The sequence below is a fragment of the Diprion similis genome, chromosome 10, assembly GCF_021155765.1.
Source record: "Diprion similis isolate iyDipSimi1 chromosome 10, iyDipSimi1.1, whole genome shotgun sequence".
In the NCBI taxonomy this organism is placed as follows: Eukaryota; Metazoa; Arthropoda; class Insecta; order Hymenoptera; family Diprionidae; genus Diprion; species Diprion similis.
Window position 1 is genome coordinate 1204667 of NC_060114.1, and position 24766 is coordinate 1229432.

Here is a 24766-nt window from a genome sequence, read left to right on the forward strand (position 1 = left end):
CTCAATTTTTCCAGCTCAAAATTTGAAGTTTTGCTATTTTTAAAGCTCATAAATAGCTCATAATTCTGGTCTATTGAATTTTTTCCCAACACTTTTTTTTTGCGGTGGGAGGGCTGGCTGCTTACGTACTTGGCCCCCCCAGTCAAAATCGCTAATTCCTGCGCGACCGGTTGAGCTCAAAAATCGAAACTTGGATATTCTGAGAGCTCATAAATAGCTCATAATTTTCCATCTTTTGATTTATTTTATTTTTCAAAGTGGGAGGGCTAGCTACTTAGAGGTATACAAATGGATTGGTGATCTAAAACAGTGGGTGACGGAATACAATAAGAGTAAACATCGTACCACGGGTATGGCGCCGATAAAAGTGAATCGTAAAAATGCAAACCAGCTACTCTCAACAGTCTACAGCAACGTTAAACAAGTTAAGCCGGCAGAATATCAAGTCGGAGATTTCGTAAGAGTCAGCAAGTATAAGACGATATTCGCGAAAGGTGACACACCAAATTGGTTGACCGAGATTTTCAAGATTCAAAAAGTACAAAACACAAATCCGCGAACTTATCTTCTGATAGATCAGCAGTCAAACCCAATCCAGGGGGGTTTCTATGAACAAGAACTGCATTCCGTGAAATATCCCGACATATATTTAGTGGAGAAAGTTTTGAAGAGGAAAGGTGATAAGGTGTTCGTGAAGTGGTTGGATCTGGATAAATCACATAATTCTTGAATAAATAAAGACAATGCATTGTAGTCGTTTTATTCACACCGTATTTATATTTTTGTTAAATAAATATTATTTTCTTTGCAGATGGTGTAATTTTTACATGTCCCCAGGGTAACGTGTCTGTACTATCAGGTATTAAATATCGCTCATCATCGTGATGGCTTAAGGCAAGTTTCAATTGTCGAATTGAATACACTTTATGCAGATTCGAGCGAATGTTTCGCTGCGTTTTTGTAATACTCTCGTGCTGATTAAGGCAGTCGAGATAATTTTCGAAAGTTATTTGATTATTTAATACATTATTTTTCACACCTTTTGCTCTCTTCACGATCTTATTATCATCCATTCGCGTCGCATACATTTTGGATCGCAATCCAACAAATTCAGTCATTATTTCGCCGTTTCTCTCATCCTTCATTAGTCCGACAACTTTTTTGTTGACCTGGTGAATTTTATGAATATTATCCGCAGGATAATCGCTGGTGTCGAATCTGTTAATATTGTCTCGAATGAATTCATAAACGTCACGAGATTTTATTTCATAAATAAGACTATCCGTATCGGTATACATTAACTTACAATTTGATTTCAACTTCGGTAACATAAAAGAATAGCGAAAGTCGTAGACACAAATTTTGGATAAATCTAGAATGGCCATTCCGGGGTGAATTGGCTTGTTAAATATCACTTCGAGCCTGTTTAACTGTATCGCAACGAAATTTTCATCGAATATACTCCGACTGTGGAAATTCGGTCGCGATATCAGTGCTATGGCACCGCAACGTCCATGCCATTTTTGCGCTAACTTGACGTCGGAATATTTACGAACACCTTCCATCGTTTTACCGAATACCGTTCTTCGTCAGTTTGTATAGATTCTGTTCGAATTTGTTGGCACTTTTGGCTCTTAACGCCGTGTTCAAATCAATATAACTCTTCAACCATGATGATTGTTTGAATTCCAATATTCTATGAATTTTACGCAATATCAAACCGTTTTTCACACATTGTTGCAAATTACGATAATGTATGACATAGCGTGTCTTGTTCTGCAACGTAGCTGAAAGTTTCGGAGTTTTTCCACCAGGGGGTTTTTGATGGTTTGGGCAAAAGGGTAAATCTTGATGTAATATGTGAATATTGGTGGGGTATTCTAAATCTACCTCCAATATGTATTGCAACGTGATTATTATTTAAAAAGGCTAAATAGAGATGATTCTTGAGGGAGGGATAATCACGCTACCCTAGGGCGCAGTTACTGACCTGATCATTAATTAAATCGATGATTAGAAAAAGAGATAAATGTTGGGCGCCAAACGCAGTAGCGTCAGAGATACGATAATTAGAGAATACGAAATACACGAAATAGATCAGATTCTACGACGGTTTTGCACAGCTTGCTCAGCAGATAAAGATAATGGTAGGGGAGATGGGTCGTATCCAATTCGATAAAACACAATATCAAAGAAAATGGTAATAGTATCAATTGTATTGACAAGACAAGCAGAGAAATTCACGTACAGCCAGAGAGAAAGTTGAATTCAAAGATAACACGGTAGCGATACAATTATTCGTGTGATTTAGCGGTATGAAGCGGGGGTGATCGCGATACTATTACTCGGTATAACAATCAGCAAGTTTACAAAGCAGATAAGAAATAGGCTAGCATGCAATGCACAATCTAAGGTTCTTGAACTAATTGTTACAATTCAAATCAAATAGCATAGTATGGCGAGAAAAATATGATCACAGAAATACAGAATAATCGCAGCAATGTGTAACAATAAGGCACGATAAAAGATAGAAGATACGAGAATATTACAATTGACAAAAGAAGGCAAGAGATATCATAGTTCGTCAAAAAGCAAAAGATATTACAGGTAATCAAAAAGCAGGCAATATTACAGTTAATCGAGAAACAAGAGATATTACAATTAATCGAGAACAAGAGATAATACAAGTAATCGAAAAACAGAGATATTACAATTAATCGAAAGGCAAGGATTACAAGTCAGTGAGATAATTCGATACTTGAATTATAATGCGATATATTACAAACTAGAGATCTACGGACACACTACGGAGCAGCGGTACTAGCAAAGAAAGTGATGAAAAAGGTGTTATTCGGTACGGCACAATACTCTAATGTCAAAAGAGAACAACGGCTATACCGCGCAGCGATATAAGATCGCGCACGCGGTACGCTTACGATATAATTACTCCAAGATATTCGATAATGGTTGAATCCGAAAAATGTTAAGAAATCAACGAAACGATAGTTGAGGAATTATAAAAGAGATACAGAGAGAATAGATATCAGATAGCGAGAAACGAAATGAGAGACAAAATTAGAGACTTTATCAGCTAATTGATTTAACAATCATCACTGAGAACAATAAATCAGAGATTCAAATAAGACAAGATATTCAGAGATATTCTATTAAAGCATAAGTAAGGCGCTGCTGTTCAGCGATATCAGAAAATTACTCAAACGAGATAAATCAAGGAAATAGATAATAGTCATTACAAATTAATAGTATACTAACCAGTCGCGAAATTATTTGCAATATTCGATATTAGAGAGAATAAGATAAGAGATAATAAGAGGATACGATACGAGCCCACGTGGCTCACGCAGAGCAAACTGCGAGATAAAAGAGAAAATCGATAATAGGTAAGAAAAGAGAGAAAAAGATATAAAGCAAGTAAATTCGTGGCTTCACATTATAGAAAGAAAAACCTCACTTACGAAAATAGAAGATACAGGAAAAGCGTAGAGACAGGTGGTCGAAAAGCGAAAAGATAGAAAGCACTGAATTAAGATATAAGTGATATAGCGAAATGCGATAATTGAGTGTAGCGAAAGCACGTCTGGCGTTAAGAATAGCTGGACGTAGAGTGTGAAGAGACGAGCGGCGATCCTGACGATCCCGGTCGATTTTCGGCGAGATTTTGTCACGTGATCCTTTTCCGGTGTTCGGTGATCGATAATTGGGCCAGAGGGTCACGTGGTACGGGTCAACAGGTGTAGACGGGCGATGGTCCATTCCTGGGTGTCTTCTCCTCCCACGTTGACATGTACGGAAATATCTATCCGTCGAGCGATATGCGGGAGGGCTATGGTCAGCTGCTTGCGATACTCGCGAGAGGGGAAGGTCTACCCCTCACGGTATTGCGATATCGATGTGTGCGAGAAGATCTAGGAACGACGACGAGAAGAATGATCCTACTCACACTGTTGCGGTATCGATACTCTGCAGAATTCGAGGTTGGTGCGTCATCAACTTGTGCAGTGCTAGTACTCCCCGCACTGAGTATTTCTCCGGTACTGCAACTCGGTACGGGCCCTACGGCACTGTTGCACCGGGCCTTCCTGATGGTGATGATTTACACGCAGGGTTCCCATCCTTAAGACCATCAGTCCAGCATGGTCCACCACTGTTTCTCGGGCTTGTCCTCACGATGCAGTCCTTCGATAATCGTAGGTTTGTAGACAGCTACGATTCTGCGGAATAGTAGGCGGAACAGTAGATATTATGCTGGTTCAGCTCCAGGCTGATAAGTACCGCGACGGGAGGCTTTGTTGTGTTTTTGACGCACAGCCCTGTACGCCGTCTACGATGCATCCATGCGGCAGTGGCGTTGTAGCGATGGTTCGGCTCCTGGCCGATAAGTCTAAATGATCGGAGGTCTTCGTTGTGCTTCACGCACGACCCTGTACGCAATCTAGGTAGGCATCTATCTGAAATTGATTTTGCGGTATCCAATCCGTTGCAGTTGACGGTAGTTGGCTGTTGACCCGGTACGTGACCTCTGCTCCGCGATATTCAGTTCCCTCGAAGCAGTGTCGTTGAAGATAGTTCTCGTAGTGCGATACAAACATAAAAAAAAGACAGGAGTTAGCTTAATAATTAAGTCCCACTTAGAAATTAATTAGTTGTTCTTTTTGGCGTATTGGCCTCAGACGTGTTTTCGTTACTTTTTACGACGTTCTGAAAATAAGGAGTGCGATATTCAAACCATGTGACGGGGTATAAAATACCACGTCACAGTATCCATCATCAGACTCTTCGCCAACGCGCATGAAATCAAAATCATGTACTCGATGCACCCATTCAAAATTTCTACAAGGCAGGTACTGAGACATCGCCCAACCATACAAATTATTTACGTCTAAGTAGAGCAATGGTTCCCAACTGCGGATTGTAATCTGCCATATATTTATTATTCGCTATACTGTGTCGATTCGAGCATTGACTCAATCCTCCACGCAAGCCTCCTTCAACGAACAGCAGCATATCAATATCCGTGAGCAATTCCAGCTGAATTTTCGTGTGGAAAAGCATGCAATCCCACGTAAAACCGGGTAAGGTACAGTAGTGTGCCGGATCGAGCTTATATATTCTGAGGCAATTATCGCGGAAATTTTGAAAGACAACTGCGAGGAGCATTACGTCGACTTTCGGATACAAATCACTGTACTTGCCCAATGTTGTGATATTAAAACTGTGATAAACGTTCTGTGCATGAGCGTAGTCTTCGTCTTTGATATGCTGGTCGTTCAATACGTTATAAAATGATTCTTTCGAGGGTAATGAGCGTTCCTTCAGTCGGTCGGCTTCGGTCACGTCATCATACGGAAATATCCCTTTGCGGGTTAGAAGATTGAATTGCGAATCTGTGGCATTGGGGAATTGACATTTTAAATTCGTTAAATCATTGTGTCGCAGGTAAGAACTTAGTTCAGCTAAACTCGAACTCATATGTCAATAAGAATCGATGAATTGAAGTCTTACGGCGAGGCTGTGAAACGTCTGGGTGAATACTATGTACTTTTCTTCGGTAATTGGTAGAACACTGAGCGAGGATGATTTAATATTAGCCAATTCACCGATTATGAAGTGCGCACCGTAACCACTCAAGTTGTGGAATACAACGGGTACGGTGCGATTGAGTTTGTAATTCAGATTACAATTTGAATGTGCAGGCCCGCGATATAGTCCTGTAACATGGCAATGATCCTTCACGCGATCATTTAGATGCACAAATTTTAGCTCGCAAATGTGGCATACTTCAGCGTTTTCGAATTCAGTCTGTTGCTGATTCGACAATTGATACATCGGTTTCTTTTGATTGAAGTATTCGGCTACCCTGACTGCGAGTCCGTGTAATTGATGGGCTAACCATGTCTGGCAATCGACACCTCGATAGGAATTGTAGTATGATAGCGACTCATTATTCAATTGTAGTATGATAGTGACTACATTTAAAATAATAACCTACGCTGTAAGGTGCATGTTTCTGATATATCTTCGTATGCGACGAGTCAGAAGACTGTGAGGAATTCTCCAACAAACACTCAAAATCTGCGTAAACTATGTATGGTACTTGCATTTTGTTCGAGTAATTCTCAAACTTTAACCACTTGTTGGACTGATCTGGAAGCGTGAGTTTACAAGGTTTATCAGGACTGCAATCAAGCCTGTGCGCGAGCAATTTTGCTTCGGAGTAGAAAAAATGTAAACATCGATTACAAACATGGATTGCATTCGTACGTACATTCAATTGACGATTGACTAGTCGCGACAAATTTTTGATCCAACAGAAGTGTGTTCTTTCATAGGAGAATTCGTCATCAAGGTTTTTATCGTGTAGCATGAGCAAGTTGATGTGTTCGGTATGTGGATTTTCATGTCGACTGATGAGTGGTGGTAAGACTTGATGTCGCTTGCCCTGTTTCTCCAAAATATATACATTCACAGAAATATTATTAAGTTTTTCAAATTTCGGAATATCGTTTAATTTTGTGGGGAATTGGATGCCAGTGAAATTGAACACTTGATTGTAATGGGGGTAGGAAGTTACTCGATTGGCGTTTTTTGCAGCAGGATGTCGAGCGGATACGCAAGCCCAAGCAAAACAAGCGTTATCGGCATTTTCAACATTAACCACGGTTTTTTTAACCTTAATATCGCTCGGCAAGTCTATCCACATCGAACCTACCAACGGCTCATACTTGTTAATGTTAACTAATAAATTATTATACTGATCAAGGCCCAGCCACTATCACGCTCCTGAAATTCTTCGATTTGAGCCAGTAGAGGTGATGCAACATACTCTTCGTACCATTTCGCCAGATTCGAGGTTGTTTGAAGAGTGGCGTTCTTCGTATGGAAGAATTTTGTTTCGGTTTTCACATCTAGGACAAAAGTTGCAGATAGCGTGGTGTTGACTTTCAGATGGTGATGCTGGCGAAGCAATGTGTTGAGTTTTCCGAAAATAACGGTGTATGCAGCTGTGAGGAATAGTTTTAGATCGCTGATTCGAAAGTTTGTGATTACCCCGGTGATCAAACGGTTCTCGAACGCAGATTCCAAATCATCCCATTGAATGGCTGGAGCGTCGTGTGAGCCGCCTCGAATTGAAGGGTTTAACACAGCACGTTGAGACGTTAATTTAACAATGCGAGTCTGAATCTTTCGTTTATCGACAAATCTGGTGGTTCGATCTCTGTACAAGTCATTCAGGGTTTTTAGAAGTTTCAAACTAATAGTGTTCCACTGCGAGGTGAGATCTTCGTTGGAGTCCGTGGTCAGTTGCTGGTATGCAATGTCTAATTTATCGATTGCAGCATGAAACTTGTCGAACCGGTTTTCCATTGTGCCTCCAAAAAACTGTTGCGAAAATTATATGAACAGCACTCGTGATACAATGTATGATTCAACTCGCAGCTACTCTTCACGCAAAGTATTAGAAATTATGCTATAGTTCTCATTAGCAGCTCTAACGTAGATATATTCATCGACTAGGGAGAGATCCTGGTGAAAAAAATATATTGGTTCCCACTCGATGTCTTCGAATCTGAATATCACTGATGATTGTAATGGGATGCGTGGTTCGCAACGAGCCGGCTCGTCAGATTGTGTGAGCAGGAAAATGTGACACTTGTGGCAATATTGAGGAAAATCAATCAAGTTGTCGCACGTTGATTTGAAATATGCAGTTCCTAGGGATCGCGATCTGATTGATTGGTTACGTATGACTTGCTTATAGCACTGATGGCACACGTTCAGAAAAATTGGCGGATGAAAGAATCGATTGTCACCTTGGTATATATGGCAAGCGTAGAACTGATAGGCGACGAACTTGTAGTAATACATTGTGAGGATGTGAGATAGCAGTGCGGCATTTTATATTGTGGTGAGGAGTGGGGGGGAAAGCCTTTTAGCGGTAGCAGAATCGTTGTATAAGTGCTGACTGCTTGACAATGTATTAACATGGGTGACCTTTGGAATGGCGAGGGTTAAGCGAATGCGGTATAGAACGGTACAAGAAAAATCGTCGTTGCAAAAAAATACTGCTAAATAGGTTATCATGGTGGAACAAAATACGAGCGATTATGAGTCCAAGGATGAGCGATGCAGCAGACATGTGCTTGTAAGAACGGTAGAAATTGGTGCGCTTACGAAACGAATGAAGAGACTTTGCCTGGTGACTGCTGGGTACGAGACTGATGAACAGCTGTTGTGTCCAGGATGTGCGGATGCTTATGATATACCGGTAGAGGATGGATTGGCATTTATACGTCATTCGACTTATAGCAGCGCTAAGATGCATCAAGTTGGCCAAATCAACCGCAGAATTGCGGATTGTGTAAGGATAGTTTGGATTTGATAATACCAAGCAGTATATGTCTATATTGCACATCAAAATAAAGAATTATTGTAACACTATATAGTTTTTATTAATTTTTCACACGGGCTACAAGTTATTAAGCGGTAAAAACAATCCGCTAGAACATGACTGCAGTATAGGGTGAAAAGTTGGCGGAGGAATATAAATTTTTGTCGGGTGTAGAAGTTTGATTCCTTTGAAGTCTGGTGATGTATTCCAATAACCGGCGGTTCTGGTCCATAAGTTGTTGGATGGTAGCAGTGTCATTTGTGGGTTTTGATACCTCGCGCTCCGGTTCGGCGGTAGTTGTTCCGATTGGAGTTGCATGTAATACGAACGTCGTAGGGGGGGATGTTGGGTCCTCTGTTGAATTGTTACAATCCAGATTAAAATTTTTTGTAAGTTTTTGTAATGAGCGTATAATAAACTTGAGTTTCATGTCGATTTTGATCATGGCGAGAGTTTGAAAGTAAGAGTCAATGGAGAAAGGTTTTGCGACTGACTCTGAAAAAATAAGATTAGTACGGTTTCAAAATTTTTTGATATAACTTTTTTGCACTGAATAGTGGATAACTATTAGTTACCGACGGTTTCGGCGGCTCTGTTAATGATTGGGGCGGTCTCGTTGGGCACTGTGCTGATTGTGGAAGCGGTGTTTGTTGATGTTATAGTTTCGGCTAAAACCACAATAGCTTACATTACGCAAAAAAACATGGTGAAAGACTTGCGTGGGCTAAAAATTGAGAATACTCACATCGTGAGGTGGTAGTGATGGTCGTTGTGGTGTAGAATTTCGTGGTCAGAACCATAATGTTCTGTGGAGGGTAATAAAAAAATGTTTGAAGGTGTACACAAAAAAAGGTTTTTAAGAGAGGATGTAATACTTACTTTTGGCGAGAGTTCGATTAGATGTGGTTTTGGAATTGTAAGGATTGATGACTTCCTTGATGTCTAACTGATCGCCTTGACCATCACCGATCACCCGCGCATCGGGTGAGTGGTAGAAGAGGTGGAGGGTGCTTAAGTTTGCTGTTGGTTGTTCGTGAAGCGGTCGAGCAGCCGCGAGGGTAATGAGAGCGAAAATTGCGAGGATGCAGATCATGATGCCGATGTGGTGTGAAATCAGACTGTGAGCATCTGCAGCAAGACTCTGCGCTTTATAGTATGAATTTGGCGGGTGCGGGGAGGTGCATCTCTGATGACCGTGCGCTAATAAGGGTAGGTGGATGTAGAAATTGCAGAATCGCGAGGTGTACCTTAGATTGTTAGAATAAACTGCAACTTTGTTGGCGGGTGGAAGTGTATGCATCGAAATTGGGCGGCTGGCCAGGCGACATTGTATGCACCGTTATTTTGGAATGAGCTAAATCGCGAAAAACGACAGATTTATACGCGTATTAATCGAGCGACATTGTAAGTTTTTTGCAAAAACAAAGTAATTTTGGACGACAGGTTTATGCGGAAGTTAAATCCGCTCCGGCGTCTTAATTGGGCAGCTGGCCAGACGTGAAGGGGAGTTCTACTTACCATTGCACTCTGATGGTAATCACCCACTGATGATAACACACACGAAAACGCCGAGAGGTTGATAACCACGGGCTGAGAACCACGGTCACACACACACACACACACGGACGCCTCACACAGACACACACGCGGTGAGCCAGAACCAACATATCCACGCTAAGTCAGCTTAGGCCGGTCACACGGACGCACGCACACCTCACACGGACACACGCACACGCGGTGAGCCAGAACCAACATACTACTGCTACTATAGTTTAATATACTACTTCACCGTCCCCGATATTTACGAATGCATGGAACAGGACTTGGATAAATTTGATACCTCCGATTATCCACCTGATAATATCTACGGTATGTCTTTAGTTAGCAAAAAAAGTCCTCGGTTTGATGAAAGACGAGTATAACAGAAAAATAATGACAGAATTTATTACCTTGAGGGCAAAATTGTAGCCGTACAGAGTGATGGGGAAGGATGAGGATAAAAATGAGCTACGGGTGTGGACGGATCGCTATTAAAAACTATAACTTTCGATAATTACTTAAAGTGTGGTTTAGAACACGAAAATTGAGTCGAACATCAGAGTCTGATACAGAGTCAGAAGCATCAGATCTATATGGACGATCTTGTGTAAGTAAACGTGATTTAATTATTTGAAATTGTTGAAGTTGAACACTTCTTGATAACATTAGTTCCACGAAATAATAGTATATTGTGCGCAAAGGGGGAGAAGCGGGACTTTTTAGACCGAGTACTGAAAATATCATTCGATGTGTAAAAAGTCCCTCCCCCACAATTTTTACTACTTAGGGGGTAGAAGTTCGAAGTAAAAAGTATGACGTCACCTTACTTCTACTGCCGCTCAGGTGACCCGGGTCGCAAAGCGATGCTTCTCTTCTGCTCCACAGACACGACAAACTGCCATATTCCTGCCTGTGTTATATAAAATATGATTTTGCCGTACGGAAGAGTCCTAGTCGATTTCGTCGAAGACGTATACATGTACTTTCATTCCAACTATCGAATTTCACGAAATCGCAATAATAAATTCGTAGAATTTATTTCTTTACTTTCGCGCTAAATGAAAATGTGTTTCAGTGTTTTTGTTCAGAATTGCTTATGGAATAGGGATGCCAAGTCCTTTTTCACGTTTGAGATACGTGAACATTAATATTTGGAGAAACATATGGCAACTCTGATTACAACGTCGTCAACAAAACTACAAAGTTTTTCGAAACATGATTGAAAATGATTTTCCCGATTATTGATTTTTCAGTATTCAAAGAAAATGTGTACAAAATATATCCAACATCATATTTGGCAAATAAGTACTAGGTCAAAAAATTACATACAAATTGAAATACGTTTTTAAAGATTATGTGGGGATTTCAACGCTAATTTGAGTAATCTTGACCATCGACATTTTCAATTTCACTAACAATTTTGTCTGGTTTTTCTTTTTGTTTTCAAAAAAAGTCTAACATCAAGCTCATTGATCCACAGCAGTGTGAACAATGTCGTTGAAGGTCTGTGAATTTTATCACGAATAGCAGGAACAATATACATTGGGTGCAGAAAAGTTCAGATTTTCTAAGCGTATATTACACTTGAACAATGATGACTGAACGCATGACGAAAGCCCATGTTATTCAAATGATTCTTAAAACTTATCAATAATTGCGATTAATCAGTATTGGTGGTCTTGTATATTATACTGAAAACCCAATCATATCGGCAAATAATGAAATATTTCGGTATTTTCATAACAGGATCAGCTTGGATTAATTCAATCGGATTTTTCATCTATAATCACCCGAAAATACAATGGGCGTTTTAGGTTTCCCTCGACGTTTTCATTGAACCTATTGATGCTTCGGGCTCAGTGTCGTAACGTATGCTCAACGATTTTGATTGTGTGGAATATCTCAATTTCACAATGACGCCGATATATTACTAACGTTCTTTTACCGGCCTAGTCAGTTACTTGGTCGATAATACGTGAAACTGCTAATACCCCCAAACCCGCCCAGACCCGCCGAACTGTTACGAAAAATAACCCAGGGTTATAAGTCTTTACATATCCTCAGTCAACGACGTAGGTGAGCAGCCGGACGGTTAGAGAGGAAACCGGGAAGGGAAAACGCAGCGGAGAGTGGTTGTTTAGAGTAGGTAGACCAGATGGCGTTGATAGGCAATCTAGGGAATCTAGAGGAATAGCTGCCGAAAGGCGGTTGGAGTAGATGTGACGTCTTATGCTATGCAGAGTTTATATGAATGTACATAGTTTTTCATCTTAACTATCTAGAATAAAAGCACCAGAGGAATTTCTTATTTTCGAGAACACTCCCACTAGAAAATTCTCTTACAGTTTTTCAATGCAAATCATTTTTCTCAATTTTTCAAAAGATTCGACGGGTAGCGCCTTTGTCAGAATGTCGGCTTGTTGGTTTTTGGTGTCAATATAATGTAATGAACTAACTTGGACTTGATGTCGATATGTTTGGTGCGGTTATGGAATTGCGGGTTCTGTAGTAGTTTTATGGTACTTTGGTTATCTACGAAAAGAGGTTCGTGCTTTCTGTTGCTCGACCCGTTAAATCTTTGAACAGATTTGATAGCCACACGCACTCTTGCATACCAACACTCGCGGCCATGAACTCGGAATCGGTCGTCGAGAGGGCGACGGCACTTTGTTTTCGCGATCCCCCACGAAATTAAGTTTTCACCGAATTTAATCACAAAACCCAAGGTTGATTTTCGCAATTCACTGTCACCCGCGAAATCTGCGTCTGTATACACTGAGATTTTTGAACACTCCGATTTATTTGTTGTAACGTGCTTTTTACTTTACCCGGGGGAAAGCGGGGTCGGCACACAGGCTCGTTTACAAAAATGGCGTTTTCCAACACGGCAGTAAAATAGATGGAATAATAATTAACGGCACTGCAGAACAGATGTTCGGCGCCAGGCTTGGGAAAGCCGTAAGAGACTATACTCTTATCAGTTTCAAAATTACTTCGACTATAGCAGTCGTTCGCCGACTCAAACGGCGAACCAAATTCACAACAGATAAATCCCAAAAGCAAAACTATAACGAGAGCAGGCAAGCAAAAACAGCCGACTAGCTAGCGGTGAGGGGAACGTGGGCGCGGAGGTGAGATAGTATATGTGTGATAATCAAATGATTGTAGATGTAATTACCAGCATTTATTAAAAAAGAAAGCCGTTGCGGCAAGGCAGAAGGCACACAAATAAAAGATTTACACGGCAAGCGGTCTTATCGGTGGCGGTACGCTTCGATACAATTCAAATAAGAATAAAAATAAAAACTGTTCAAGCATGTGTGCATGTACGTAGTGTGAGGGAGTAGACTGGTGTCTGTAAATTCAAAATAGCGTCTGGGGTCAAGACAATTTCTCTGTATCGAGGAAAAACGACATGTAAACCCCGGTGTCCTCCTTTTCGCGAGAGCCGATACCTTGTGGCCTCAGTTCGTCTCTGTACGTCTCCTGCGCTCGACATATGCAAAACAAGTAATCTTTTGACGTAGTTAAATAAAAGGGTTTAAACGTTAAGTTCTAAATCAAGTGTCTCAGCTTATTATCCCGTACCCGAGTGATCCAAATCACTTTGCTATAAAACCAATATTAATTTCTGAAGTTTCTATGTGCATGTGTGTTGCGAAGGCACGTGTACAAAAATAAAACATAACATCGCAACAAAAGTAAACAATTCAATATAATACGGCAAAATCAAGCAATATAAGCTAGAAGCAGTGAGCGGCAAGCCACCAAGCTAGGCGAATAATAAGCGAAGCAAAATCGTCAGCAGTTCAATACATTATGCAATGACAGGTTCGTCGCTAAGCAAAATCGTTGACAATTCCAAAACTCATAACAGTACGAAGCAATTCAAAAACAAATTCGCTAGCAGTCTAACGTTTTCACAAATATGAGATAATCCTCATCGCTGTCGCCTGTCGCTGCTTGACGGCGGTAGTTACGCTCGGCAACAACGGCACGGGCGCACACACTCACTCACAGATTCTCTCTCTCTCACACTCACGTACCTAGTACGCGGCCGAGAAGCGGCACGGTACTCGATCTATTACAAACTATTCGTTAATATTAGACGGCAGAAAATCACCGAATGAACAACCAGAGTATCTTATAATAATAATTATTAAAGAAGGTGGCAATTAAGATCGAAAATTCAATGAAACAGAAGAGCTTAGCTACCACGAGGTTCGCGGGCTTTTACTCAAAATGGCCGACCGAAGCCGGCCGGCAACCTGTTGCAAAGAGAAAATGGCCTGAGGTCGATAATACGTTCTAGCCAGCGAGATTCGGGGTAACGTCAGCCTACCTTTCTACGAAGCGGCACACAGATCCGGCTTCCACAGCAAAAGCTGCACGAATCCTCCAGAAAACGGAGACACAAGAGGTCGCAAAACGAAACAAGAAAAGCAAGATGCAGCAGCTCACAAGGAGCAAAAGAGAAATCTAAACGGTATGAAATTCTGACACGAGGTCGACTGGTTCACAGCGCAAGGGAGAATGAGGTGGCCGCCCGCTCTCGATGAACGCGGTCCCGCGGTGGCGCTTCGGAAGGGGGGGGGGGGGGCTGAGAGGCGAACTTTCGTGAGTGACCGGCGGCGGGAGCCTAGGCAGCCGGTCTGTTCACCGCGCTGTGCTGCGGGTAGCGAGGGTGGTCAGCGGGAAGGCGGAAGCGTCTTTTCGGCATCGGGTGCCCAGGGGGAGGCTGAGTCCGGTTGTTTTTGGGTACCGGGTGGCAAGGCCGGGCTTAGCAGGACTCAGGTGGCGGCAACTCGACCCCTGGGCGGCAGCAGCAGGATGTCTCTGGCGGCATCGATGTTCACTCAAGCTACAGCGCGACTACTGGGTCCGGGGCTTCGTACTCCGCACCGGTCGTCCAGTGGTCCCTCCGATTTCCTGCGACGGCACCGCAGGGTGGTTGTTGGACGGCGGCGGCAGTGGCGGTCACCTCAGAGAATTTCGCGGGGGACCGACAAAAGGCATTAGCAATAATACAAAAATCTTAAAGCTAACTCTGGCTGTTCATTGATGCGGCACGGCAGGACTCTCCTCTGCTCTCTAGGAGCGATTCCCGTAGCCGCCTGGGCTCCACTCCCAGTGCGGGTTGGTGACGGGCTGGTAGACCCGCCACGTCACATTGTATAATGCAGTTCATAGTTTAGTGTCCCTTTTATGTATTTAATCACTCGTTTCACTCCGTTCCAGTGTGCGCGTTTGGGGATTTATGCATGTATACATCAGAAGAGAGGCTTTGAAGCTGTCTGTCGTTCCAGGCGTATCTTCTGCAATTTCTTCGTAAAGTCCGCTTATGGTGAGGGATGAATGGCGGTAATCCGAAGCTGTCAAAGTATGTTCCGTGTCCCGAGGAACTGACGAAAAATGCCACCCAGTGGCTACCGGGTCGCGTGTGGTCATCGGTGTTTGATACAAAGGCTGTCGGGCGTGTCCAGATGAGTGGTGTCTGATCCGCTGCAAAAACCCCGGTCCTCCCGTTCGGAATCGTCGGCATCGCGCTCCATATCTGTAGACTGTCCATTTTGCGCTTCGTCGTCTTTTTCTTCTTCTTCTTCCTCGTCCTCGTTATCGGAGATAATCATACCACGCGCGGAAGATTGTAAGGGGGTATTCGAGCCGCTCGTAGTAGTAGTACGCACATCGTAGGGAGCGGCAATTATGCTATCGGACGTAGGTCTGGGTGAATCAGGAGAGATTTCCGATGAAGCGTCTGGTTCTGGTATGACAGCTTCTAACGATGAATTTCTCTGTGATGGTTGAGGGGCCTGATGACTGGACGAACACTTCTCTTCGGTGATGCTGTGCTTACTGACTGACGCAGCTTCTGTATACTCGTATTTAGTTAGAATGTCGTTGCTGATGACCCATTTTTTGAGTTTGAGTGCGTTGTTCGTCGCGCGGGCGAAAAATTCCTCCTTCTTCACACCATGGAAGAAGCACCATTCCGAAGAACGTTCCAACTTGCCGAATGCCGGGCATTCGAGGTCCTCCAAGTTCAATACTTGTCGCGCAGTAACATTTTCAATATATTTCGATTTCTCGCGTCCGCGGGCAACAATACGATGAGCGTTACGTGCGATTTCTCGTAGATTAATGGCTAGTTGAAGCAGAGTGATGTCACCTTCGAACCACTCGATGCCGTGGTGGTAAGAGGTAACGTGATTATTTACGGCACGTTCTTTAAGTGGCAGATCCGCGAAGGGATATGGTGGTTCTACTAGCCAATGTACCGAGTAGCGGTGATCGAGGGTGACGACTGCCACTTCTTTCGGTATCAATTTGCCGTAGACATCTCGAAACCCTTGGATATCTATCACGTAATCCATACTTGAGCTTCAACGAACGTACTCGAGTGAACAAAGATTGCAAGAGCGATGCTGTCGCGGTGTAGTTTGAATGCTGACTGACTCGGCATTGCAGTTGCGTGAGGCGTTTTATACGCAGCCGTGTTTATCCGATGTCTCCAACTGGCCTGATGCTCCCCTTGAAGACGTTGGAGTGGAGGAGTGAGCGCGTCCCCTCTAGCAGAAGTCACCACCTGCTGTGTCGCGACAGCGCCCGAGATGGGAGAGGAGTAACTCTTACCCCGAAAAATCTGTAATGACCTGACGTGCAGCATCCACTTCAATCGGATTATCGAATTCAGCGTACACCAGGCAATTCACAGTTTTTTTGAGGGCTTCGTCAAAGCGCACTTCGACCCTGAGAGTTCCGTGTTTGATGAGCGACCAGTGAGACGGACAGTTGGCGGAGAGATCGGGAGTTAGATCAAATGCCATTAGACAATTTCCTTTGGCGAACTGTTGTCGATTGATACCATTTCCGTCGTTCAGAAAATGAATCCCCGTACCGGAGAAGAGGGTGTGATAGGCGTCCATGTAGAGATCGTCTTTCCCAAAGTTCATCTGTAGCGGTTTCGATGGAACTTGCACTCTGTCGACGTACAGCGAGAGGAAATTCAGAGAGTAGTTTTGAAAATTAAATGGATTGCGTTGTCTGTCTCCGTTGAAGGCTTTATTGCTGACGAATCCGATTATCACTCGTTTCGGTAGCTGACCGAGTATCACATTGTCCAGCGTTTCTGCTTGTACTCCTGCATGTATGGTGAAGGATTTCACCTCGACTCTGGTCACGGGGTATTTTGCTGTACCTTTGGCTAGTGTCCGTGCATGCGCCAACAAGATTCCGGGGCTGATCTTCACCCGACGAACGAGCAGCGAAGTTTCCAGGATGTGTAGCTTGTAGCGATTTTCGGCTTCCATGATGCAAAAGCTATCGCTCGATCTCACGAGGCGAAGACGCAGTTCCACACCGTTGAGTAAAAATTTGTCTTGATTGAATACGTCGCAGTGTAGATGACCAATGAGATCAACGGTACGGGCATTGCTCATGATCCGTTTGCGTTCGATGAATCCGCGATCCGCACCGGCAGCGTCGGCGTCGTATACATCTGATACTCCTTCCTCGCTGTCGTACCATAGTGCCGATAAAAGATGAGATTTCTTGGCGTGAGGTGCGTAATTCAGTAGGGTCTCTATGTACGCTCGATAGGCATAAGAGTTGTTGGCTGGGGAGACTAGTTTTTGATTGAAGAATATATCGACTTGATTGAATATCAAGTGGAGCAGATTATTTACCGGAGTGGCGTGCGGAGTGGGTGCGTTGCCTTCGCCTGCTGGGGTGACCGGAGCCGATGGCTGTAACTTCACTCGTACGCTAAGCATAGTGTGTGCCAAGTCGATGTACTCATCGCCGTTTCCGGGTACAACCAATTCAATCGGGGAATCATCGGTTAGAGATGATACGGGCATGTAGTGTACTCATTGGCCAGCCTCAATAGACGTCTGCGTTGGTGGTAGTGAGAATAATTCCAGTTCCGACTTCATACACTCACCCAAATGCGCGTGCAGGAAGGCCATTGCTGATGTTTACGTTGTAGGCATGCGGCGCGTGGATTTACCGGGGTCCAAATATGTCTGTAAGGGCCCATTTTTTACAACACTTTTTCCGTTTTGTTTTCTTGGTGGTTCCGGCCCGCTTGGGTGTCTTTGCCGTTGTTTTCTTCTTCGACCTTCTCCGTATAATTTTTCCCGTTGTACCAGCTGTTCGTCGCGCGTCGACAAGACTGTTCATGCGGGCGATGTTTGACTGATGCGCTAATCCTACGGCACGCCTTTTATAACCGGACCCCTTCATGAGTTTATCAATCTTTTCTTCAGCAGCTCTCTTCAAATTATGTCCCGATTCTGCGATTCGCCTCTTGACTGACTGTTTGAACGGTGTGTCGTTGTTAATATCTGACATAACGTTCATCCCTGCATGCAGTGCCTCTTTTCCGACCGCTCTGGCACCACTGGTCAGCAACGGAAATATTCGACGAAACAGGCCTCCCAAAAAGCTCCCGATTCCGTGTCCTCGCTGATGTGGTGCACCTCGGTAAACCGTTTCTATGCCTCCACCGCCAAGTTGAGCTTCGTAATGATGCGCGTAATGGGTCATGTTGTACCTAGTGTTCTTTCTCTTTTTATTTTTGCCGCGTAACTCCTTACCCCCGTTTCAACGTGATTTCATCCAATTACTGAACTCGTCTAAAGTGCAGCGTAACCGTCAAAGTCCCGCGCGCGAATGGCGCTGGTCTTTCGAATTAATCTCTTATATCGATTTCGATGGTATAAAAGTTGTTCAGCATCAGTGGCACGTAGTACAGCGGTGATAAGGTTTTCATCTCTGATTCGCCTCGTGAGGTGCTGTCTTTACCACATGTTTGAATGACTCGTAACAACGGTGCGTAAACGTCTCCAACGATGCGTGGTTCCACTAGGTCGCAATAAATAAACATCTGACAGCCAGGGATCCTTGATGATTTGTTGGTTTCGGATACCGTGCACTCCGATGTCACAACTGCACCATCTTGAGCTGAACCGCAATACGTTACGCAGGGAGTCGTTTCATCTTTCGGTGGCACGTACCCTGGTGGGTGTTCAAACGTAAGCGGATAGTGGATCTCGGCCAGCCCGACTTCCCATTCACCCATTAATTGGATCTGACGCGGTAACTGTGTAATGTAACAGCACGTCCGATTCTCCGGAAAAAACTGCATCGAGCTGTTGCTCGGTGAAGTTAGGTAAAACTGATCCCGGGCCATTTTCGTTTCCTTTGCTGCACGAGATCGACGATGAACCAACAGAGACTGAGGGTTATGCCGCGGTAGTGCGCAATTTTATCAGCTACCTGTTTTCCCTCTCCACGCGCTGAAGTTCAGGCTCGTAGAACAATCCGTCGATCACCTCGCCGTTGAGATCTTCCAAGACGTATACTATCGGCGAACGCGCAAGCACTCGCCGGATCTTGAATAATTCTTCGCTCCAGTTTGCCACGTAGCCTTTCTCGAACGTGCCCTTGGTTTTACTAATTCGTACAAAGTCATTTTTGCCGAACCTCGGCTTGCCGTTTGGACGGGGTGGATAACGCTTTTGCATGTGGGCACGTGCCTTTGCAGCGTTACGAAGCGTCACTTCCGACGGTGCCATCCCAATGCTCGAGTGAACCGTGTTGTTGTAGGCTTGCACGACTTGCGGCAAAACATCAACGTAGCGTCGTGTCTTTTTGTGCGTAAAGTAGCGCCACAGACGTTTCTTGAGCGTACGATTGAATCGCTCCACGATAGCTGCTTCGATGTCAGGATTACGTGTGAAACGATATCGTATTTCATTGGTGCGAAGTATCTTCTGAAAAGCGCTCCCGACAAATTCTTTACCCTTGTCCGTTTGCAGCAGGTCGGGTCTGCGCGGCGTAGTGCGTAACACTTGCTCAAAACCTTCAGCAACGGTTGCGGCTGTCTTTCGTTTTAGCGGGACCACCCAAGCGTACTTGCTCAATACGTCGATGACCACCAGGAGATAACGGAAACCATTGTTGCGACCTTTCATAGAACTCAGATCAGCCAGATCAGCTTCCCACACGTCGTCTATGTTGGAAACGCTGTACCTTGCTCTCGGAAATTTTCTGTGCACGGGTTTGTGTAACGTGTAGGCATCCTGTGCCGCCAGCCATTTTCTCACCAATTCGCGAGGGTTGATTTTGCGCGCAAAGGCGTTCCAGAATTCGTGCCCCAGCGTAACCGGCGGTATGCGAGAGATCGTAATACGCTTCTTCAAGCAGAGTCGTCATTTTTCTTCTTCAGCTGAAGTATTTTCCAACTAGATTTTGTCCCGGTGACGCGTTTGCGTAGGGCGTATCCTACGTCGTGAGATCGGCTGGACACGGGCGTAACGTTTGCCCCGCTTCGCTGGCGAGCTACCGGTGCGTGTCAACGGTTGTTGCGGAGTACCCTTCGATAGACCCGGCGCATCGAATGTGCGTATGTCTGTCCAAAGCGTATCGTTCCCCACGTATTCTCGGGTCACGTTGAGCGTGTGAAGAAACCGTGCAAACTGACCAGCCCCTGCGGGAGTAAAAGTCTTCCTGGAGCACATCGTATGATTGACCAGGTCGACGATGTTCGTCCCGGGAACTGTAACGCCGTCTATCGTGACGGTTCCTGTGGCATCCCACGTAAATCGCTTCGGTACGCCACCGAGATCACGCATCGGTATTTCGGCCTTTGTACGGTACTTTTTCGGTACTGCTGACACGACTATCTTTGACTGTGTTTGAACATTGTCAGGGCTTGCAGCTGTGCCGGGTGATACCACTGATTCTTCGGCTGCGTTTCCGTCTTCCTCCTCCTCATCCTCCTCCTTCTCCTCGAGAACATCTAATTTCATGGGCTTGCGTGCGTCGTTTGCAAAAAACAAATATCGTTGAAGTACCTGCTGATATAGTTTCCACTTCTCTGCTTCGTCTTTCGACGGCTGGTTCAAGATGCCCTTCATCTCGCTGTCGAGCCTTGAAGCGGGATCGGTGCGAGTGGTAGATGTATTTTCAGGCGAAAGCGTAGCGGCTATACCCTCGCTGACACGTTGTTGAAATCTCTCCATACTTTCCATTGGAATTAAAACCATTTTCTTTGTACGCTCCATCTTGTTACTTGGAGAAGAGACTGGAAGCTAGAGTACCGAGTATCGGTGCGAGTAAGAGGGCGAGGACACCGTTGCCACGTTGAACAAGAAATCGCTTTTTCGACTTCCAGGTACCCTGGTTGCTGGCCAATCTTCGTAATATCCGTTTATGACGCCTCAGACGAATTTTCTGCGCTCTGGACAGTGCTACGTTACCCTCCAAGGTGTTCGATGCACACTCACAAATGGTCTTCACCAACGAATCATCTGCTGTGCGTAGCAATGCTGATCTCTGCATCGGTTTCAATTTCTGCAAGGCGTGCAGCGCTGCGGTGTTTGCTTCGGTGAAACCAGCACGAGCTCTGCGTCCGGGCGCGGTACGGCGTATTCGAGGCATCACAACTGAACGACTGAAACACGATGCGCGTTGTTGACCTTTATATCCTTTTGCGGAACGTAGACATAGTGATTTTTGTCCGAAGGAAAGATATTTGACCGGAAACGGCAATTCTCTGGAGTGGATTGCTTGAGGTCGAGGAGTAGATATCCGTGCGGCGCTGCGGTAGCGTCGTGATAGGCCTCTTGAACAAACCTCGGATCCTCGGGATATACCTGCCTGGCGAGATGCTGAATCTGGGCGCGATCCCGTGGATTTTTAAAGAAGACTATGTAGTTTGCGTTGAGGGAAATATCTCGTTGACCGTGTCCCTTGTGAAACAGATTCTGCGTTATGTAGAAGACGCTGAGATTCTTATGCTGGCAGACCTTGGTGAAAAGATCCACGACCACGTATTTTTGAAGCCTCTCGCATGAGATCGTCGATTATCAAGAGTTTCGGATTTTTATCGCCGTCGTAATCGGCGTTTTGGGGTAACCCTTCGCGGTACTCTATACCCTTATTCCCGACGTACAACGGTTGCCATTCGTCAAAGTACCATATCACGCGATTAAATTTTGTGTCGCACATCGACGAACCATGACGCAGAAAATTCTTGACGAAATTCGATTTGCCGCATCCTGATGGACCGGCGATGATGGCCGAAAACGGATGTTTCCAGCGTGTGTCCGTTATCGATGAGCGGGATTATTGAGCGAAGTGAGAAGAAGAAGAAGAATCCAGAGATGATGCGAGATCTATACAAATTTAATCAGTTGAAGACACGTTCTTTTACTATGCAAGCCTGTTCGCGGCGGCGGCGGTACCCCTTCGTGCGCTGACCATGAGCATATCCAAGCGCACGCGGGCCGCGCAGGTACGAGCTTATCGGCGCGGTCATAAACGTACTAGCTGATTGAGCGTGAGACGCGTACGCCATGAGCTCGCTCGTACGCGTGCGCGCTGTGATATCAGCTTGAAAGCAGCGCGCCCCGCCGCAGTTCAAGGGCTAGATTTTTTACGTGCGATCTGAGATTTTTGTTTTTTACAATTTTTCATGCTGAATTAGGATTTACGTGCGGTACTAACCTTTATACAGCTGGGTGGGGCGCATACAAGCGGGTTTCTCCTTGGGTGTCCGGGTACGAGAGTCTCGCCAGTTCGAATAACAGCTGGTTGGGGGTAAGAAGCCTTTCGGTGGTCTCTGTCTGTTTGTTTGTCTGTTGGTCGAGCGTGCGCGTGGCCTGTAAACTTCCGTCCGGGTGTTTGTACCGCAGGGGTGAGAAGACGGTAGCGGGAGCGTAAAACTGTTTGGAGGCTGGGTTGATCATCACCCAGCGCGGTAACCGTAGGGCAGCGTGTCGAAACTGTCGACGCAGCAACGCCTTTTCGCGAATACTGGCTTGCACCTTTTGCACTCGGTGCGAGTCACCACTGCGTGCAGTTGTGTACGGCGAATAGCACGATACTCCAAATTGATGGGTGCAGCGGCTTTTACCACCATCCCTTTGATGGCCTCGTAGTTAATTTTCGAGCTCGCCGTGTGGTTCAGCGTTATACCTTTCACTTTGCAAATTTCAACCTCTTCATCATTCGGACGTTTGACGATGAAAGCGTAGAACTTTGGCCCCCCAGAGACTAAAGCCCGTATAAAGCTCCCACGGCCGTAAGGCTCCAGCTCGTCCGTTAGATCGCCAAGGAAGTTACCCGTAGGAGGTTCATACGCGTTTGATCGGTGGTGGTTCCGGGTATGAATCACTGAACCGGTATCGTAGTAGAGAACGCACCGATCGAGTTTCTCGAGGTACGAGTAAAGCTTCAGCCGAGCCTGAGCAGTGGTGTACGCGGCAATCACGACGTTCGCCAGTGCTGACGGTTCAACGCTGTGTTGCGCGTGCGACCAACGCACGTACAGTACAAAGTCGTTTACAGGCAGCAAACCGGACACCTCGACTTCAGGGTTGGTCAAAAGCTCGAGCAGCTGCTGTCGCGTCTTGATAACCTCCGTTTTTACCAGGTTCTCACGTTGCCCAAACTTACCCCAAAATGAGTTGAGACATAATTTAGAGACCGATCGCATACCGGGATTCTGTGCGCTCGCGATCTAGCCGTATACCCTCGACACGTTCGTACTCGTCGAGGTACCGCATTTGAGCCGACTCGTCCTCGCATTCAGCAGGCCAGCCGCTTGCCTCTTGCTTAATTTTGAGGAAGGTGTCGATGTAGTCGGCGAAATGCCCACCTTGACGAGTAGTTGGATCAAAAGATGTTACCGTATACTGCCAGATTTCGCGAATGCTCTTGATCTTATAGCCCATCTCCACGGCTTTTTTCAATTCAACGGACACCCACGTGCCCTCGAATTCTCGCGCGGCCTCGTCATCATGTCTACACTCGCCCTGACGCAAACTCTGACAACATGAGCGGCACAAAGCAAACATGAGTTTGTCATGCATGCGCACCGGCAAAACAGGATGATCAAGATTGCGCGGCGGTAAAACTCGACATTTGATCACTCCCTCGACTCGCGTGATGTCGCAACCGCTCGCCCCTGTCCGGAGCTTACACTCCTCTCCAACGTAGACCGTCGGGTGGCCAACCGGGAACCATCCATTCTTGCAGATGAACGGATACAACGAACAAACATCGACGTATCGTATTTCCTCGCACGCGTTGCCCGCTGCATCTGTTTTCACCTCGTAGTATCGGGAAGTGTTCCCCGTTCGGCCGCCGTAGAACGCATCACGCGGGTTGAGCGCTTCGCTTGTGGCAGTGGCAGCGGTCAGCGGGTGTGTCGCCACGTACTCCCTCATCTCCTCGTTCTCCCTCAAGCCTCGATCAAAGACGCATTCCCACTGCTCTGTCACGCGGTAACCCAGTTCACGCATACGCTCGGTCTTCGCACGAGTTTCTTCGTAACGCTTGTCCAATGACTCACCATTAACGTAACGTTGCGGTTGATCCGCAAACATTCGCGACAGCCGCGCCAGAAGCACCCGTGGAACTCGAAGACGTGCCGCGTGCCGTCGCCCGCGACATGGTATCCGTCCACCTTGCGACCTGTCTCCGGAATCCGAAACTCACGCCCGTTTCCGGCATGCCTGATGTAAATGCCCAGCTCGCGCTTCTTCAGGACTAGCCATTCCGTAGCCTTGCGAGACTGGGCGTCGGCAAGTCGATAGCCGCCTGGTGGCAGGATACCTATTCGCTCTGGTTTTAAGAAATTCTTACGGAACACCGCCGAGCAAGCCAAGGCAATTGTCATGCTCTCGGTAAAGGGACACACTCTGCCGCATTCCAGAAATACGTTCCTGAATGCTACGCACGCGCGCCGCAATATATCGACGTCCGACTGGCAGTACGACAGCAATTCCGCATCAAAGTCAAACACTT

The 24766-nt window shown here is 45.4% G+C and overlaps 2 protein-coding genes across 2 annotated transcripts in view; one reads left to right on the plus strand and one right to left on the minus strand.

The window, feature by feature from the left end:
• The window catches only part of LOC124411863 (sodium/calcium exchanger 3), a 584624-nt gene that overhangs the window by 493267 nt on the left and 66591 nt on the right, over nt 1-24766 (plus strand). The gene's annotated exons all lie outside the window — the stretch shown is intronic.
• On the minus strand, nt 8492-9503 carry LOC124411865. Its single transcript, XM_046891368.1, has 4 exons — nt 9290-9503; nt 9156-9216; nt 8986-9078; nt 8492-8764 (listed from the first exon to the last, which is right to left on the minus strand). Exons 2-4 carry the CDS (start codon nt 9208-9210, stop codon nt 8520-8522), a joined length of 393 nt encoding a protein of 130 aa, XP_046747324.1. The 5' UTR covers nt 9211-9216; nt 9290-9503; the 3' UTR covers nt 8492-8519.